A 16572-nucleotide genomic window follows, 5' to 3' on the forward strand; every position below is an offset into this window, starting at 1 on the left:
CCCTGTATCTCGAGCACATGGTACCGGATCTATACTCTGCTGCTCGTGGGTCTTGTGGTGGTCCTCATCATTATTGCAAGTATAGAAACGAATAAGAGTCCCACGGGGTTGTACACTAGTGCGCACTTGGGAACGACGTTGGCATGTGCGGACTCCAGCCAGTGGTGGCAATTACCGCCTCCCAGTCGGTGGATAGGAGTTGCGACAGACAAAGAACTGGATGGAAGGTGGCTGAAGCGGAATCAGACCAGCCTGGTTGTTAAGGGTGCCCAAGACACGGAATTCTGGTTGTACAACTTCACTGGCTTCTGCATGGGACATGTCGACGATATGTAAGGCGCTGGGTTTGCGCTGCACTTGCTGGCGCGTTTTGTACCTAGGTAGCCAAACAAATTTGCTCACGAGTACAACAATCAGGCTTGAGCATGAGTGTAGAGCTCAGAAGAGTGCGTAAATAAGCCTTCTTTGAGTTAAGCAAAAATTCACTTCTTCGTTGCGCGTCGGCCCGTGGAGTTTGCTGGTGACAAAGCCGAAACGGGTTAGTGTCATGACGTAATAGCAGCTCGGCCTAAACATTCTCGCAGTCGGCGCCCACTGCAGACATACGGCAGCCATTGCGGTTCCCTTGGCCAGCAGCAAACGGTCGCGCGAACCACTACACGAGTATAATGTCCCAACTTGCTTGAAATAGCGCGAGGTTCTGCTATTCCAACGAAGCTTCTTAGATCAGCAATTGATCAACTCTGACGCGAACTTACCACCCCACGTCTACATACTCAGCCACCAGTAGCGATGCCGAACCCTACAGATATTCCGTCCTTCGCCGCCTCGCAGCTCACCCTGCTCGATGCCGAGCTTCAAGCCGAGCTCTCCGAAACAAACGCGCTTCTCTCGTCACACACGCCTACCGCCCTCTCACGCGCCGGTCTCGCGATCCTGAACCTTAACATATCTTCTATACGGACAGGGCTGGGCGGCAAGACCGTGGTCGAGCTGGGACTGGATTCGGCAGTTGTCGCGAAAGGCGAGAAGCCGGACATCCCAGAACACGGCATACGTGTGGGCGATATAGTTGCAGTTCAAGACCAGCCCAGCGGGAGCGCGAAGAAGACGGAAAAGAAGGAGCTTGAGAAGAAAGGCGCCTCGGGCGTAGTTCTCAGGGTACGCAGGGAGAATGTGGAAATTGTACTGGACAAAGAGGACGCAGATGTGCCTACTGGCGGCAAGCTATGGATGTTAGTTTACACATTGTGGGCGGCTGTGTCGGGCACAGTGAGGCTGATACATGTACTAGAGTCAAATTGGCGAACGACGTCACCTACAAGAGGTACGTCCTGGCCGAATACACTGTTTCATTCTTTACCTGAACTTATCCATGATAGGATGAACCAAACGATGAACAGGCTGCAGAAGCTCGGAGACCAAGAGTACACTCCCTTCATGCGCGTACTCTTTGGACAAGCATCGCCTACACCCCTACCCTCGGACCTGAACGATCCATCAAACCCCCTTCATAAGCTTGAGTGGAACGATTCATCTCTCAATGACAGCCAACAAGAGGCCATCAGATTCGCGCTAGCGTCCCGAGAGGTCGCGCTGATCCATGGCCCTCCAGGTACAGGCAAGACGCACACGCTGATCGAGCTTATACTCCAGTTACTCAAGCAGAAGCTTCGCTTGCTGGTATGCGGGCCATCGAACATATCCGTAGATAACATTGTTGAGCGTCTAGCATCTCACAAGGTACCTATGGTGCGCCTCGGGCATCCGGCACGCCTCTTACCATCTGTCTTAAATCATTCGCTCGATGTCCTCACACGAACGTCAGAAGCAGCCGCGTTGGTCCAGGACGTTCGCAAAGAAATGGATGACAAACAATCTTCTATCCGCAAGACCCGCAACGCCAAAGAACGCCGTCAGATCTACACCGAGCTGAAGGAGCTCCGACAAGAGTATCGAGAGCGAGAGAAAGGATGTGTCAACAATCTCGTGACTGGCAGCAAGGTCGTTCTTGCGACGCTACATGGTGCGGGTGGCTTCCATCTAAAAGGTCAGGAGTTCGATGTCGTCATCGTGGATGAGGCCAGTCAGGCTTTGGAGGCTCAATGCTGGGTGCCTTTACTGTGGGTCAAGGCAAGTAAGCTGGTGTTGGCCGGCGACCACCTCCAATTACCACCCACTATCAAGTCTCTCAACTCGAAACAAACGAAAGCGGCCAAGAAGGAAGCCAGCAAGAGTGAAGATAGCGCGGAGAAACCCGCTGGCAAGCTGATTACCGGCATGACGCTCGAAACAACTCTTTTCGACAGGCTACTTTCTCTACATGGACCGTCGATCAAGCGGATGCTAACGACGCAGTATCGCATGCATGAGAAGATAATGCGATTTCCATCGGACGAACTATATGATTCGAAACTTATCGCAGCAGACTTTGTCAAGGGCCGTCTACTGAAGGACCTGAAGTACGACGTTGAAGAAACTGAAGATACACAAGAGCCGCTCGTCTTCTGGGACACTCAAGGCGGTGACTTCCCTGAGAAGATCGAAGACGAGGGTGTGATAGGCAAGGGCGGGAAAGGCATGAGTCTTGGCGATAGCAAATCTAATGAAGCAGAAGCGGCGTTGGTGAAGATGCATGTCGCGAATCTGATCAAAGCCGGCGTTAAAGCGGAAGACATCGCGGTGGTTACGCCATACAATGCACAGGTACGCGTCTTTCCACCCTGCCCATCATGCGTGTGCAATGCGCGTCAACTTTGTATTGTGGGGTTCAACGTTAACAATGGTAGCTCGCATTGCTCGCTGGAATGCTCAAAGAGGCGTATCCTGGTATCGAACTAGGATCCGTGGATGGCTTCCAAGGCCGCGAGAAGGAAGCCGTCATTGTCAGCACAGTACGGAGCAATCCAGAGCATGAGGTGGGCTTCTTGGGCGAGAAGAGACGGCTTAACGGTACGTCAGCTCCTACTCTACCGACTCGCCGCAATATCTACGCATGAACACGTGGCTGCAGGTGCTGATGAAGGGCGCAGTTGCAATGACACGCCCAAAGCGACATCTTTGTGTGATCGGAGACTCAGACACAATAAGCAAGTACGTACCCTCTTCGTTCCCAATTCATGTCCCCGGTATCACTACCCTTCCTTGTTGGTCCCACAGCCGATACCTCATCGTCATCGCGGAGTCGCGGACTTCGGTCATACCCGAGAACGTGGGCGTCGGGACGTGGTCTTTGCGAACAAGCAAATCTGAAACCCGCGTAACTCGAAACTGCCGTGACACGCCCCCTTGCTTTGTCACACGGGAACCCTTCGTCACCCACACCGAGACCAGACCCTCGGCACCCTGCTATACGGCGGAGGATTCTATACGCTCATCACACCACAGCGCCATGCATTGTTGCTGACTTGATTGATTCACAGGGGCTCCAAGTTTCTAAAAGCCTGGATGCAGCATCTAGAAGACCACGCCGATCTCAGGTATCCGAACTTGGCAGACGTCTACGTAGACCAAGAAAACGGCGGATGAGGGGTGTAAGCAAGCGAGGCTGTAACACATGCGCTGTCACGGGCTCCCAAACAAACAATGTCGGAGTTGTGGTTCGCTACTACATGTTGGAGTGGTGTGGGGAGGACATGGTCTCAGCGCTATGGTTTGGTTCGCAAGCGAAGCGCGATACTGCAGCCATGGTATGCGGCGTGATTTTAGCTGCAGTAGTCCCGCGTCAAAGTCGCGAGTCGAGACAGCTCGCGCCAAAACACCTACATACGCCGAATGTCATCGCCAAAGTGGCATGCGGCATGAGACTACGGTGGTAAGACGGCGAAGCAGGGCTTGCATGCGATTACATATATGCGCAAAAGAGAAACGAGAAGGACCAAAAGAGCGCGCAGAATAGACAGCGAGTAATGGGCTCATTCTCTCAAACTCTTTATGCTGAACGGTGTCGTGCAGGATAAAAAGTGTGTGGTGGCGAGTCGTGACCATCAATACATGGCGCAATAATATCGAGCAATCAGCGCAGGCCGGAAACTTCATCAAAACGGCGCCCAGCGCTTGCGACGTCGCTTCTGTCAACGTCTTTCGAGACCCTTCGGCTACCGTCGACCAGCCTCCCCTATTAATCATGTTTACATCAACGTACATCGTCAACAGGTAACGCGTGCAGTAGAGTACCAAACAGTCGTGATAGACGGTGTGGTGTGGGCCAGAGCAATGAGCCCCAATCAGGCCGTCGTCAGAGTTAGTCCGCGGACAGCCTCAAACGCGTTAATGCAGGCTGGAGCAAGGATTCCTGTTAGTCTGCACGGCCGAGGGTCCATGACATGACATGCGTCCTGGCGACCCCATGTCTTCTCGAGCTCAGACCTGACGCGACAAGAGGAGGGTTCGTGGAACGCCTCGGTCAGTGCTGCAAGCCGCTATTTGTAGACGCAGAAGGATTAGCTCTGCGACGGCTTTACTGGGATTTGAGATGGCGGTTCTGGACGAGTGGTAAGTTTGAGAGGTCGACAGGGAAGCTGAGGTCCAAGACGTGTTAGCCGCATGTTTCAGAAGGGCTGAAGAGGACAGTGGCCGAGCGCGCCTGCGCGTGCCGTGCTGCAGCCAACGAACGTATCGATTGCAACAGTCCGCTTTGGCGAAAACATGCAGCTGTACTGGACGCAAAACCCCACAGCCCCATCGCCAACAACCTGCACGTCGTTCGTTCGCGCAGTGGTCCGACTTGTTGGCCTCTCATGCAACGCTTGTGCAGCAGCGATCAGGCCTTTATTTGTTGCTGCAGCCCCCCAGCCCCCGTTGTGTTGTGGTCAAAGGTAATGCCGGTCATACTGCTTGATTCGCAAATGCGCCATCAATAATAGCCTCCTCCTTCCCGCCGCGCCCCCCATCCGACTGACCCTCCCCACTCTATTGGCACCCTTGTCCAAAGGGTACATGACGCTCTCGGTCTGATACATAGACCCTAAGAGCGCCGCCCCCCGTTCTTTTGCTGCTCTTCTCGTTACGTCGTCTGTGGCACGTCTCTCTATTGTTTAACCTCGTCGCTCTTTCTGATCGAGTTCGCTTCTTTCGAGTCTTGGGGGCTATCGTTGTTAATTCCTTATTGCCTATTCTTGCCTTGCATCTATTTTCGGAGGAGGGACGTTTGCCGCGCTTGTCGCTCCGGTCCGCCTTTGCTTTGCTTCTTATCCATCAACTGCTTTCGCAACATCGGTGATGGTAGTCGAGATCCTCACGCTCGCTGGGTCATCCCGGTAAACCTCGCCTAAGCGCAATTTCCAGAACTCGTCCGCAGAAGCGCATTCGCCAACAGTGCCCAACACTCGGAATCCAAAACATTGCAGCATCCATATGCTTCAAAGAGAAGGCTTTGTCGTCGCCGATATGAGTGCGTCGACGCCCTCGCCCTCGCCTCTTGAGCGCTCCAGCTGGAAGGCTGAGGCTATCAGAAGAGGGAACTTAAAAATTAGCGGGCCGATCCCTATTACCGAGGATGTGCCGTTGAACGAAGAGGAAGAGAAGGAGTACGCGGCAAATGGCGCGCTGGACCGGACACTGCAGCCGCAGGACGCGCCAGAAGAGCAGTATGAAAGGCCGCAAACCCCGCCAAGACCACTTCAGTCTCCTCCGCCTGTGCCTGAACAGCATATGTCAGCCTTGCGATCAAATCCTGTGGGAGAGCAGCAGCCCCAGCGCGATTCGGCTGTTCCCGAGCGCCCGATTTCTTCAAGATCCCCGCCAAGAGTGCGACACTTGGACGAAGTACAGCGCGAAAGCATTGTGCCATCGACTTCGATCGCTTCCCCGTCGCCGTTTCGCTCCACGCCAGAGAGCGCCGGTAAAGCTGCGCAGAAGAAGAATAAGCGCAAGAGCGGCCTCAGAAATGTCTTCCGTAAGATGTTCGGGCGAAAAGGCCCGGACCGAGCGGACGATCTGGAAGAAGAGCCAATGCAGCGTGGCCACAGCTACCACCATAGTGTGAGTTTGTCTAGAACAGCATGACGAATGAAATCTGACGAAGAACAGGACACTACCATGCTGAGATCAACACCACCAAGAGAACCAAGGACACCCCCGTCCAATCCTCGGATATCTGATCTGCCAGTGGAGGAGCTACAGCCATTACATCCGCTAGGCCAACATCTCCCGTACCCCATGAACGTGAATGCGCCGCCGGCAAGTCCGCCGAAAGAGTACCTTACATTCGATACGGACAGGCCGGATCTCGGTCGCCGAAGAGCCACGCTGCCCACTGTACCAAGTGCCATTACTCATCGACACAGTTTCGACGAGCCTCGGGAAAAGCTGGCAGCGTGGGACGAACAGGCTGAAGAAGATGAGATGTCTCCCGGTATCGGTATCGCACTGTCTAGCCCGACTCAAACAGTAACGTCCAAACACGACAGACGGAGATCAAGAAGTGCAGATGCTCTTCACAATCTCGCAAAAGAGCGCGCCTCGACGGAGAGAGGCAGGAGTGCGGAGATCAAGTTCTGGAGGGAGAGCTACATGTCCGGCAGCATCTATAGTAGACCGCAAACAGCGAAGACTGTAGAGACGGTCCGCACCGTGCCGATGCAAGAGCCCATGATCCGAGAACCAGACAACGAGTCGTTCAACGAGATGAGCGCGACGCTCGTTCAAGCGGACGAATCGCAGACCGCGACGCCGATTACGGAAGAGCCTAACCGCGAGCAAGAACGTAGTGTTCAGCCCCCAGTCTCAGCCTTCAACTTTGGTGACCTGAAGAATGCGTTGTTTGGACCCAAGGAAGAAAATATCCCAGAATCACCGCAAGTCCGAAGCATTTCGCCGCCGCCTCCGCCACCAGCGAAGAGCCAACATCGCATACCCATCGAGGATCGCGTTCAAGATCTTGAATCCAGGTACTCTAATCTCGAAACACTCACCCGCCGGATGTCATCCCGTAACAACCGGCAAACCATCATCCTCGAAAACGCACCTCGCAACCTGCGATCAAGGAACCGGAGTTCGTCCGCGTCTGCATCGCGCTCTCACTCAAGATCGGCACCGAGCATTCATCAAGAGCTCATCGTCCAATCAAGTAGTGAGACCCTTGAGCCTGAGCCTGCGCCTGGTTCTCCAACGCTTGCCGGACCTCCCGTTCCTCACACTGGAAGCAACGAGGAGAATGCGCGAGCGCTGCGGAACGTCTATGAGGCGCTCAGACACGAGAGGAGCGCGAGGAAGGCCTTGGAACAGCAGGTTCGCACTCTGCAGCACGATGTGTCGGACTTGCATGCCCTGGTGAACAAGCTCATCGTTTCGGCGACTGCCACATCGCCGTCGTATCCTACTCCTTCGCCCGACACCTTGATCATCTCGCGTGAAGGCGATCAGCGGATAAGCTGCTCCACACCGCGAGCTCCAGCGCACGACCGCAATATCGTCTACGGCCAGCCCAGCCACGACAGGAACCAGCGATGGGCCAACGACGACGCGAGCGTCTACTCTGAAGACCTGGCCCGCAAGCCGAGCTACGACGATGTCTCGCCAGAAGTATGGGCTACGCCGAAGGAGGAAGGATTTGATGGGAGTGGGTTCTTCCATGGCGACGACCGGGTAGGAGCATATGCTTGAGGGCTTTTAGGTCGCTTGATGCGGTCTCGAGACGTGGAATGATTGGTAAGATTTTCTTTCCTTCTGGATACGGCCGGGCATGGCATGACCTTTTGGATGTTTGTAAGATACCCAGCGTGCGCGTTGTTATGGCGCGCGCTTCTGTCGTTGAGCGATTTATTATTTCTTGTGTCTATTATTTGGTTTAGCGAGCGAGCGTATTGAATGCATCCATTGTTACTCCGCTGAGCGTTGCCTCTGTTTGTGAGAAGTCTGGTGGTCCTGGTGCTGTGATGATACAGCTGGTGAGGTGAGTACTTTTGGAAGGTGCGACTCACTCTCACCTCACGGGACGCGGACCCACTTCAGAGAAACTTGCAGAACACATCTCGCGTCGCGCGGAGACGACCCATCTCTCCAACAACAACCCATATACGACAGCTAGGCGAGATGACCTTTCCTGCGGTGCAGAGAGGGTTCGAGGACAAGGCTGCCCTGTAAGCACAGCGTGGAGTAGCATGAACCAGCAAACTAACAACGTGTAGTGCGCACGAAAAGATGATCACTATGAAGATTGGTCGGGGTGGTCAGGCTGTATTTATGGTCCCTGAAGATAGCATACGCGCCTCATCCGAGTTTGTCGATGCCGCGATGAGAGGACCATGGCAAGAATCGCAAGAGCGCTCCATCTCACTACCCGACTTCGACAAGCAGGACTTCGGCATATACTTTCACTGGCTTCTTTCAGGTGTCATTCACACTAGACAACGTAACGATCATGCACCATCGGCCTTGTTTTACGAGATCGTGAAGTTGCCTGGGTTGTTTGATCTGGGTCATTACTTAGTCGACACCGACTTTAGGGATGCTCTAAGCGACGTTCTGGTACAATGCGCAAGCGAACTAAAGCGTGTCCCATACTCGTTCCCACCAGAGTACGGAAGGTGGTTTTACAAGAAGGTACCGTCTGGATCGCCCACAAGAAAGCTAGTTGCAGACCTCATTGCGTGGACGCTGAATGAACAAGAACTCGGAAGTTTGGCGGCAGGAAAGCTCACTAAGGAACCGGAGCTATTACTGGATGTCCTCCTAGCCGTTGGTGGAAGATACATCACTCGACCACCCAGAAATTCGCCATTTGATGGTTGGAAGACGAGCTGCAAGTACCACTGTCACGGCGACGAGAAGACTTGCTACAGGAAGAAATCCGACACGTACGTAATATCCTCTGCTCACGCCATGATCACAGCTGAATGGGTCTAGGTCTCGCACTATCTCAACGAAACGCCCAGCTCCCGACGACACCCAGTCACCAGACGCAAAGCGACGTGCTTGAGGATGGACTGTACATACTGTGGACTTGTGTCAATGGTACACGATCTGCTTCGACTGACGAGATTCTGCGCGAGACTGAATGCCTAGCGTGGGTCGTATGGAAGAATAGGGATATCACGCGCACCATGACCCACGAGGTGGAATTCGGAACATTTGCTGTACCCAATTTGTAGATACAGATAAACGTGAAACCAGATACTTGAGCGAGAAGTCAGAAGTGGTTCACCATACAAATGTGAGAATGAGGTGAGAGAAGCTAGTCGCTCCTTCCCTTTCACATGGACTCTCGGCCAGCACTACGTCATTCACCTCGCGCGGCTGCCTAATTCGGATTTTCCTAATGTTTCTTAGAGCTCTAGACCTTTCTAGTCACCGTGCCTCTTTGTCTTACACCGCGTCTTCCACTTGCACACGTCTGCGCCATATCCTCGTCACCGCGCTCGCACGCGAAGCGCTTTACTGCCATGATGCCGCTGTATCCTGAGAGCAAATTGCTGTGGTAAGTACAAGATGCGCATTTCATCGACTCTACTAACATGAATCAGCATGGGAACTCGCGTCGTCACCATCAGTGTCGGCATAAAACCCGATCACGAAGATTTCACGGTCCACGCAAAGCTTATCCGAGAATCTTCAGCTCTAATCGATGCGAACTTGCTAGCGGATGATAGCGAAAATAAGGAAGGCCCGATCGTCCTCACAGATTACCAGCCAAAAGACTTCATGATCTACGTTCAATGGCTGTACACCGAACGCGTCCTTATGGAAGCTGAAGGTCTCGCGAAGATGGTGCATGAAGGTCGAAAACTGATCAGAGGCTACCTTCTTGGATGCCACCTCGACGACGATGACTATAGGGACACACTAATGGACTCCCTGATGGAATGGGGAGACAGAACCAACGCCGAAGATTTTGCCACACTGCTTTCCGAGATCATCCAAACCGTATTCAATCGCACTGATGCCAACAATCCACTTCGAAAGTTCATCGCAGACTACACTGTCTGGAACACGGACTATGAATACTGGGCCAATAACTACCAGTTATTTCCCGACAGATTCGTTGCGATGGTTTCGCTCGGGAATTCTTATCGCTGCCACCTTGACGGCTCTGGCCCTTCCGATCGTGCGAATGATGAACCTTGCTTGTACCACTGCCATGAAGACAGGATTTGCTACAAAGAGAGGTCTGATAGGTAAGATGCTTATATATCTCTATATTTACATCTGCTCACATGTACGGGACAGGATCAGCGACTATACTCGCCCGCCCCGTCGTGTCCCAAGAAAACGTGTCGCCAAGAAGCGTGCCCGCTCAAACAGTATTGTCGAAATCAAATCAGAAAGCCCTTCTTCTGACATACTCGACTTTCCGAACTCATCCGATTTCGTCTGAAAGTGGAGTACCCGTTGAAGCCTGCTCTAGACTATAGGGGAGGAGGACAGCTGATTCAGCCTACTATATGCGCAGATTCAGGGATGAGGCTTTTTAGAGTGTAATTCATTAACAATTATGTACCTAAAAGACTCGCTAATACGCTTGTAACGCTTCAAAATCATTTCCTTCCAACGTTTCGTACATATCGTACATCATCATTCACACTTCCCTTAGTTAACATGGGGAATGTATGTAGGACCCCTACCCGCCTCAAACGCAGGTCCAGCAGGTCCATCGACATACGCAGTATCGTGGTTGGCAACATAAGCAGCATTGGGGTTGGCAATGTACGCGCTATCCCTCATGCTCTCGCTGTACCTAGCCTCCTTGACAACCTCGGGCCTCTGGTCACCCTTGCGGCCGAAGCTCCAGGCGCCGAGCAGAACAAGAGCGAAGATACCGAGGTCGCATAGCTCGCCGAAGATGATGAAGAGGAAGGCGAGCGCCTGGTTGGTGGTGCGTGAGTAATTGTTTGTGTTGCGGTAGAGGAGGACGAGCTGCGCGATGGAGAAGGCGTTGCGGACCCAGACGATGGGGGTGACGAGCATGACGAAGCGTGTGAGGGCTGACTTGGAACGGTTCTAGATGTCGTCAGTCCATGCATTTGCACAGAAGGAGGGGGGTAAACTTACACCGACAACACCGTTCTTCTTGATCCCAATCCAGCAAAGGATCGCCTCAAGAGTAGCACTAGTCGACGCAGCGATGACAGTTGCTACGTAGACAACATATAGTGTCCTCACCATGTAGTCGACAGCAATAAGACTTGGGTACGCCAACGCCGAGTTTCCACTGCCACGGCGCGCAAGACCAACAGCCCAGCTAGCAAAGCCAAGAGCAAGGATAGCCAGCATCCAGAAGCCGTTCAAAGCCCAAGACAGGACACCAGGCTCCTTGATGCCAGTGCCGTTGTTCTGGACGTGGTTGGCGTGGATCCAGATGGCGCCGACGATGCAGGCGTTCATGATGATCATGGCGCCTTGGTAGGTGAAGGAGAGGATGGAGATGATCTTTCCATATTTGATGGAGTCGTTGTTGCCGAAGGGTTCGGTGTACTGGGGGTAGGCGTAGGCGGAGGTGATGTAGAAGGGTGATGGGAGGCGGGATTGGAGGGCTACAATGGAGGATTGTGCGGCATAGGCGATCATGAGGGTGGTGAGACCCGTGATGAGGAAGAGTTGTGTGCCAGTGGAACTGTTGTGTGTTAGTTGATTTGGTATTGGATAGAAGGGGCATGAATTGGTGTACCTGTGCCTGTTCAGAGTTGACCTGTTGAACTTCTTGAATGTACGGGGTCGTCCAGGGCCGCCGACGAGCTGGCGACCGAACAACGCAAGAGCAGCCAGAATGAGGATGATGGAGCCGCCTGCTGTAACGACATGTAGGGCGAAAATTGCCTGGACGGTGGAGGTGGTGTTGGTAATGGCCATTGTGCGTGTTCGGTGGGTGTGCAGGACAGCACCCTTGTGAATTAAGTGATGAAATTGATTACTATACTGATTATACTCTACCAACATGCAAACTTGAGGGTCTTTATCATATCAACCAAACCTATGCGGTCATACCTCACGAGCCCAGACCATGACGATGCCTTGCGATGAACTGCTGTCAAACTTTACCAACGTTGACGCGCATCGAGACCAACAGCTCCCTGGCCTGGAATTAGCCATGTGACTAACTGTGGTCTCTGCGGAGATCGAGCAATGAAAGGGTTCGGTGCGAGTCGCGACGTTGAAATGAGCTTGGGTGAATGACGTTTAGCGGCGCGCGGAGAGTAACGGAATGACGTCGCGCGTCGCTAGCAGAAGCAACATGGCCGTCGCAGCCGGTTGCTTTTTCGTTTTGCGTGAACGATTATTTGAGATATTTGGCTTGAACCGCCGAAGATCGTCGCAGTCACGGTAGTGCCATCGTGGAGGTGGGAGCGCGGGAGATGTGTTCGCTGGCGCGGTGATCTGCCCAGGGGTGTTCTTGTTTGTGGGCTCGACGGTGACGCGCTAGCGGTCGGGAACGTGATGTGCCATTGCCAAGTGGGCTCTGCAGCAGGATTTTTCGAGACTTTCAAGAACACGACGATGGTAATGAAAGTGGTCGCGCATCGAACGCACGAGGATCGAGCCGAGGTCAGGAAGAAAGTCAATCAGGATGGATCACGGACTGGATGATGGCTCTTCATCTTGCAGTCCATCAATCGCTTTTCCCAACCCCCACAACCCTCCCACTGCCTCGGAGTCCCAGCTCTTCAGGCGTCATGAACCTCCGCACGGCCTCAATGTCGTTCCCGCCCCAAGCACCCTTCCCACTGCTGCGCTTTCCGTGTTGTGCTGTTTCATACTCATCTTTGTGCCATCCACACCCAAATATGCAAAACATGCACACGACAACGAACAGCGCCATGACTGCGAGGATGAAGATGAATAGGGACCAGATACCGGAACTAAGCCACGTTACAAAGGACGCAGAAGCCGAGTTAACAACATGAGTCGCTGTACCCTTCTTGCCATTGTCGTCCCAATCATGGAACCACATTGCCGTTTTTTGTATGCGCTTGCCGTTTATGCTGGACTGTGAGCGCGGGATGAGTGCAGCGCGGATAATCTCGTACGCGCTAGCTGGGTCACCCGCGGACAACAGGGGACGCTGCAGAAGGACGAGTTCCAGGATCTTTTGCTCTTTTCTGTCCATAACGATTGTGAGATCCGGGGAAGTCAGATCAGTCCACAATTGCATGATATCGAAATGCAACACTAATGCATTAGAGTCTTTGACGTGGCGCAGGGAGTAGGCGTATGAAGCGCCAAAGTAAGCGCCGCCAAGGTTGTCAAGCTGATCAGATGCGACGAGCTTGTCGAGATCATCTTTCGATGTGTCCAACAAGACTTGGTTAACGTATACTTTTGGTAGAATCTTGGAGTCTCCTAAAAGTGGGGCATTGTTGATGCTTAGATGCGCTGAGTCGTAGGGAAGGGAGATGTTCAGAAGCTGGGGCACGTTAGCGGGCGATTTGGTCTCCTTGACATTAGGGATGGTTTACCAGAGCGTTGTCGTCTTTTCTCTGAGCCCATGGCGCATCGTTGCCTTTTGATGTGTCTTGGTATAGGAAAGGGCACCCAACACATGGGATCTTGGCAATCACGTTGTAGCCCTCCGCAACTGTCGTAATTTCCGGTGCGGCTTCAGCAGCTCCGCATCGCGCAAACGCGAGAATCGCAGCGAGAGGCGCTATCCGGAATATCATGATGAGAGGTACGGTGATGAATTGTAGTAGGGTCACCCGTGTTGACACGTTTGAGGTTATGTGGCTGGGTCTGTATGTAAGCTGGGGCGGGTGGGGCGGCTTCCATGGGTCATGTGAAGTCGCGAGCTAGCGTGTTTGGAATACGAGATGCAGCACTCACATCGCTCCCAGTCTTCACAGAAGTAAGACTCTATTTACCAAACGAACTTGCAGCAGCATCGGGATATGAGGTTCTGTGTCAGGCATAATTTTAAAGAACCAATGTACAGCACAACTCGTTTCTTGTGCATCAGAGGTACCTAGGTATTTGTTCACATCATGTATAGCCCAAAATCAACCATATATACGCTCAGCCCAATAACGACCCAATCGCACTACGCCTCGCATCTATTCCCTCGATGCCCAGCTTTATCGGTCTTGGATGTCTCGTTAAATTTTATCCAGTCTCCTGGCAATCAACGCCATTCTCTCTCATCAACAACCCCATGATTTCGTTGTCATCGTGACCGTCGTATATACCATACTGCGCTCCTTCAAGCACTTTACTGGGAACCTCCAAATCATCTTCTGCCACCTCGTCTGCTGTATTGATGAACTCAGCTTCAATCCTCTTCGACAAAGCGTCTCGGATCGTCTTACACGCGGAAAGAGCCTCCTTTGCTTCTTTGTCGTCCAGATGTTCTTCGATATCGGCGAGCTTCTTGAGGATTTGGGCGCGGTTTGTGGTCGGACTTTGTAGCCCAAGTACAGGATCCAGCGTCAAGTGACTGGCAACCGCTAGAGCGCCAATCTCAATGATCTGTCTGCTTCGTGCAAGTTCGTCAGGTCGTGTCATATGCCGAATGACCGGGTTATCCGAGCGAACTGCAACATCTGTCATGCCGGCACTGTTGTGACCAGTGCCATGTTTCAGATCCCGGCGATCTCTCATCTCGTTCAGCGGCGTACCAATAGGAGTAGAGAACATGTCGGCGACGAATGTATCGTTGTACGTATAGTACGGTATGCTTGTTGGATTGAGTGGCCTTCCTCTCGGCGCCGGACCTTGACTCACACTCCTTCCATGTTGGAAGTGCGCGGCATGCCTTCTCTTGTGTTCTGGTGTGGCTGATCTCGCACGCGGTGCTTGGAGCCGAACGAAAGTGGGATTGGTGATGCTGTTGGCTGCGGCAATGCGATCTGTATCGCCAGTGCTCAAAGATCGACGACGACCGTAGCCTTGCGATGGCTGTTCTGAGTGGAGGTAGGCATGGTTTGTTTGAGATCGCATAGGCCGAGGACGATCGTTGAGGTCTGGATCATCAGTTGTTGTTGGGAAGGCTCGTTGCAGATCTAGCGGGTAGGGATGGGGTGTACTTGGTCCGGGAGTCGGGTATGCCGCGGCGGTTTGGCCGAAGTCGTAATTTGAGAAGTTGGGAGTCGAAGTTGTGGAGGTGTTTGGTGAGTCAACAGCTGCAAAAGCACCGTGTTCATATGTAAGACTGAAGTCATCGAGTATATCGCTGTTGTTCATCGAGAAGATAGGTTGCCCTGAGCCATCTGATCCGAATAGTTCGTTGAAGTCGGCTTGAGAGAGCTGTTCCTCCTCGTCCTTGGATGGAAGGAACAGATCGGCGGCTGTGTGACTGAGAGGCGCATTTGGCTGAGACATTCTGTAGGTTCCCAGTAGGATTGCAATAATGAGTAAATCGCGTATTGTTACCGAGATCTGCGGCTCTGTCGATACGGGAAGGATGTTACACAGGAAATGGGAGGCTGCGTAAACGATGTCCAGATATAATTACTGTTTGGTCCTTCCGTTGGCATAAGCTGAAACACGACGCGGTGAGTTTGGTGAGCATAGATGGTGGCGCTGGAGTAGGCCAATGGCCGGATGCCTACGTTGAGTACGTGGTCGATAGGCAAACATCGCTCCTGTGCATACAGTCAGTGCTCAGGCTCGTTTCGCGTAATCCTTGGCTATCTTGTCATAGGAGGACTATTTGCTGTGATGGGAAGTAGAGAATTAGTTGCGACATGCTCGAGACATTTGTCAGAAGTTGATTTCGCCAGTCAGCTGCACTGCGCATCCATTGTCTCGCAACAGTGTTGCAGATCCGAATCGCATCTGAAGGCTCTGTATGAGAGACAATTCACTGATTGCCTTTTTTGACTCAAGACACTTTGCTGTCAAAGATTCAGGTCTTCTGTATTCGTTAAGACATCTAGGTCATCACCTCATAAACGTGTTCCCGCAACTGGTCGGCCCCGGAGACCCTAACGTAGGGCACAATGGATGGCAGTCCTTCCCAAAGGCGATATCGTACATCCGTGTTATACAGGAGAATGCGACTCTGCAGACCAAAAGACGTGTTCACTCCTTCTTGTTCTCGCCGTCCTTTCCCTTCTTCTTGTCCCAATTCCAAACCTCCCAAATCTGTTCAAATATCATATCACCATAACTCTTTCCTTCTTCAATGGCTTTCTTTTCTTCCTCCAATCGCCGCTCCTTCCAACCCTCCTCCTCATCACCCATCCACAGCTTCCCAAGTATACCCTTTTCTTGCCCTTCCTTCCGCTCCAGTGTCCTCCGACTCTTTTCCCTTTCCTCTTGCAATATCTTCTGCATCTCCTTTGCGCGTTCGGTCGGTAGGTCCATGGCTCGCACTGGACTGAGGTTTTGTACGAGGCCGCGGCCTGTTCGTAGTGTGATGAGATGATCGGCGGAGAGGTAGAAGCCGATGCCTAGAGAGAATGTATAGAGGTCTAGTTTTCGTGGTGGGAGTATGGCTATTATTGGACATATGACGAGGCCGCCGATGGCTAGGTTACGTGTTATGCGCTGGTATCGGGCTTGTTGTTCCAGAGCGAGGCGCTCTTCTGGTGGGATGGGCATATTTTGGACGGGGTTCGGTGTCGCCATTCTGGTGAACGTGTTCGCGCAGTCGGTGTTGGAAATACAGTGGATTTCGGAGTGGATTGATTGCGCGTATAGGAG

At 52.8% G+C, this 16572-nt stretch overlaps 6 protein-coding genes across 6 annotated transcripts; 2 read left to right on the forward strand and 4 right to left on the reverse strand.

Moving 5' to 3' along the window:
- Window positions 1-5355: 5355 nt before the first annotated feature.
- On the forward strand, window positions 5356-7605 carry J4E86_001198 (uncharacterized protein; the record flags this gene model as incomplete). The annotated part of the gene is made up of 2 exons (XM_051441768.1): window positions 5356-5982; window positions 6031-7605. 2 exons carry the CDS (start codon window positions 5356-5358, stop codon window positions 7603-7605), a joined length of 2202 nt encoding a protein of 733 aa, XP_051307939.1.
- A 429-nt stretch (window positions 7606-8034) lies between these two features.
- Window positions 8035-10119, forward strand: J4E86_001199 (uncharacterized protein; the record flags this gene model as incomplete). The annotated part of the gene is made up of 3 exons (XM_051441769.1): window positions 8035-8081; window positions 8130-8798; window positions 9465-10119. 3 exons carry the CDS (start codon window positions 8035-8037, stop codon window positions 10117-10119), a joined length of 1371 nt encoding a protein of 456 aa, XP_051307940.1.
- Window positions 10120-10527: 408 nt separating this feature from the next.
- J4E86_001200 (uncharacterized protein) lies at window positions 10528-11787 on the reverse strand (the record flags this gene model as incomplete). The annotated part of the gene is made up of 3 exons (XM_051441770.1): window positions 10528-10938; window positions 10990-11551; window positions 11606-11787. 3 exons carry the CDS (start codon window positions 11785-11787, stop codon window positions 10528-10530), a joined length of 1155 nt encoding a protein of 384 aa, XP_051307941.1.
- A 757-nt stretch (window positions 11788-12544) lies between these two features.
- Window positions 12545-13595, reverse strand: J4E86_001201 (uncharacterized protein; the record flags this gene model as incomplete). Its single annotated transcript, XM_051441771.1, has 2 exons — window positions 12545-13339; window positions 13392-13595. 2 exons carry the CDS (start codon window positions 13593-13595, stop codon window positions 12545-12547), a joined length of 999 nt encoding a protein of 332 aa, XP_051307942.1.
- A 436-nt stretch (window positions 13596-14031) lies between these two features.
- J4E86_001202 (uncharacterized protein) lies at window positions 14032-15246 on the reverse strand (the record flags this gene model as incomplete). Its single annotated transcript, XM_051441772.1, has 1 exon — window positions 14032-15246. One exon carries the CDS (start codon window positions 15244-15246, stop codon window positions 14032-14034), a length of 1215 nt encoding a protein of 404 aa, XP_051307943.1.
- Window positions 15247-15948: 702 nt separating this feature from the next.
- Window positions 15949-16497, reverse strand: J4E86_001203 (uncharacterized protein; the record flags this gene model as incomplete). The annotated part of the gene is made up of 1 exon (XM_051441773.1): window positions 15949-16497. One exon carries the CDS (start codon window positions 16495-16497, stop codon window positions 15949-15951), a length of 549 nt encoding a protein of 182 aa, XP_051307944.1.
- Between the last annotated feature and the right edge of the window lie 75 nt (window positions 16498-16572).

Source organism: Alternaria arbusti (assembly GCF_024043155.1).
Source record: "Alternaria arbusti strain BMP 1465 chromosome Unknown scaffold_1, whole genome shotgun sequence".
NCBI lineage: Eukaryota > Fungi > Ascomycota > Dothideomycetes > Pleosporales > Pleosporaceae > Alternaria > Alternaria arbusti.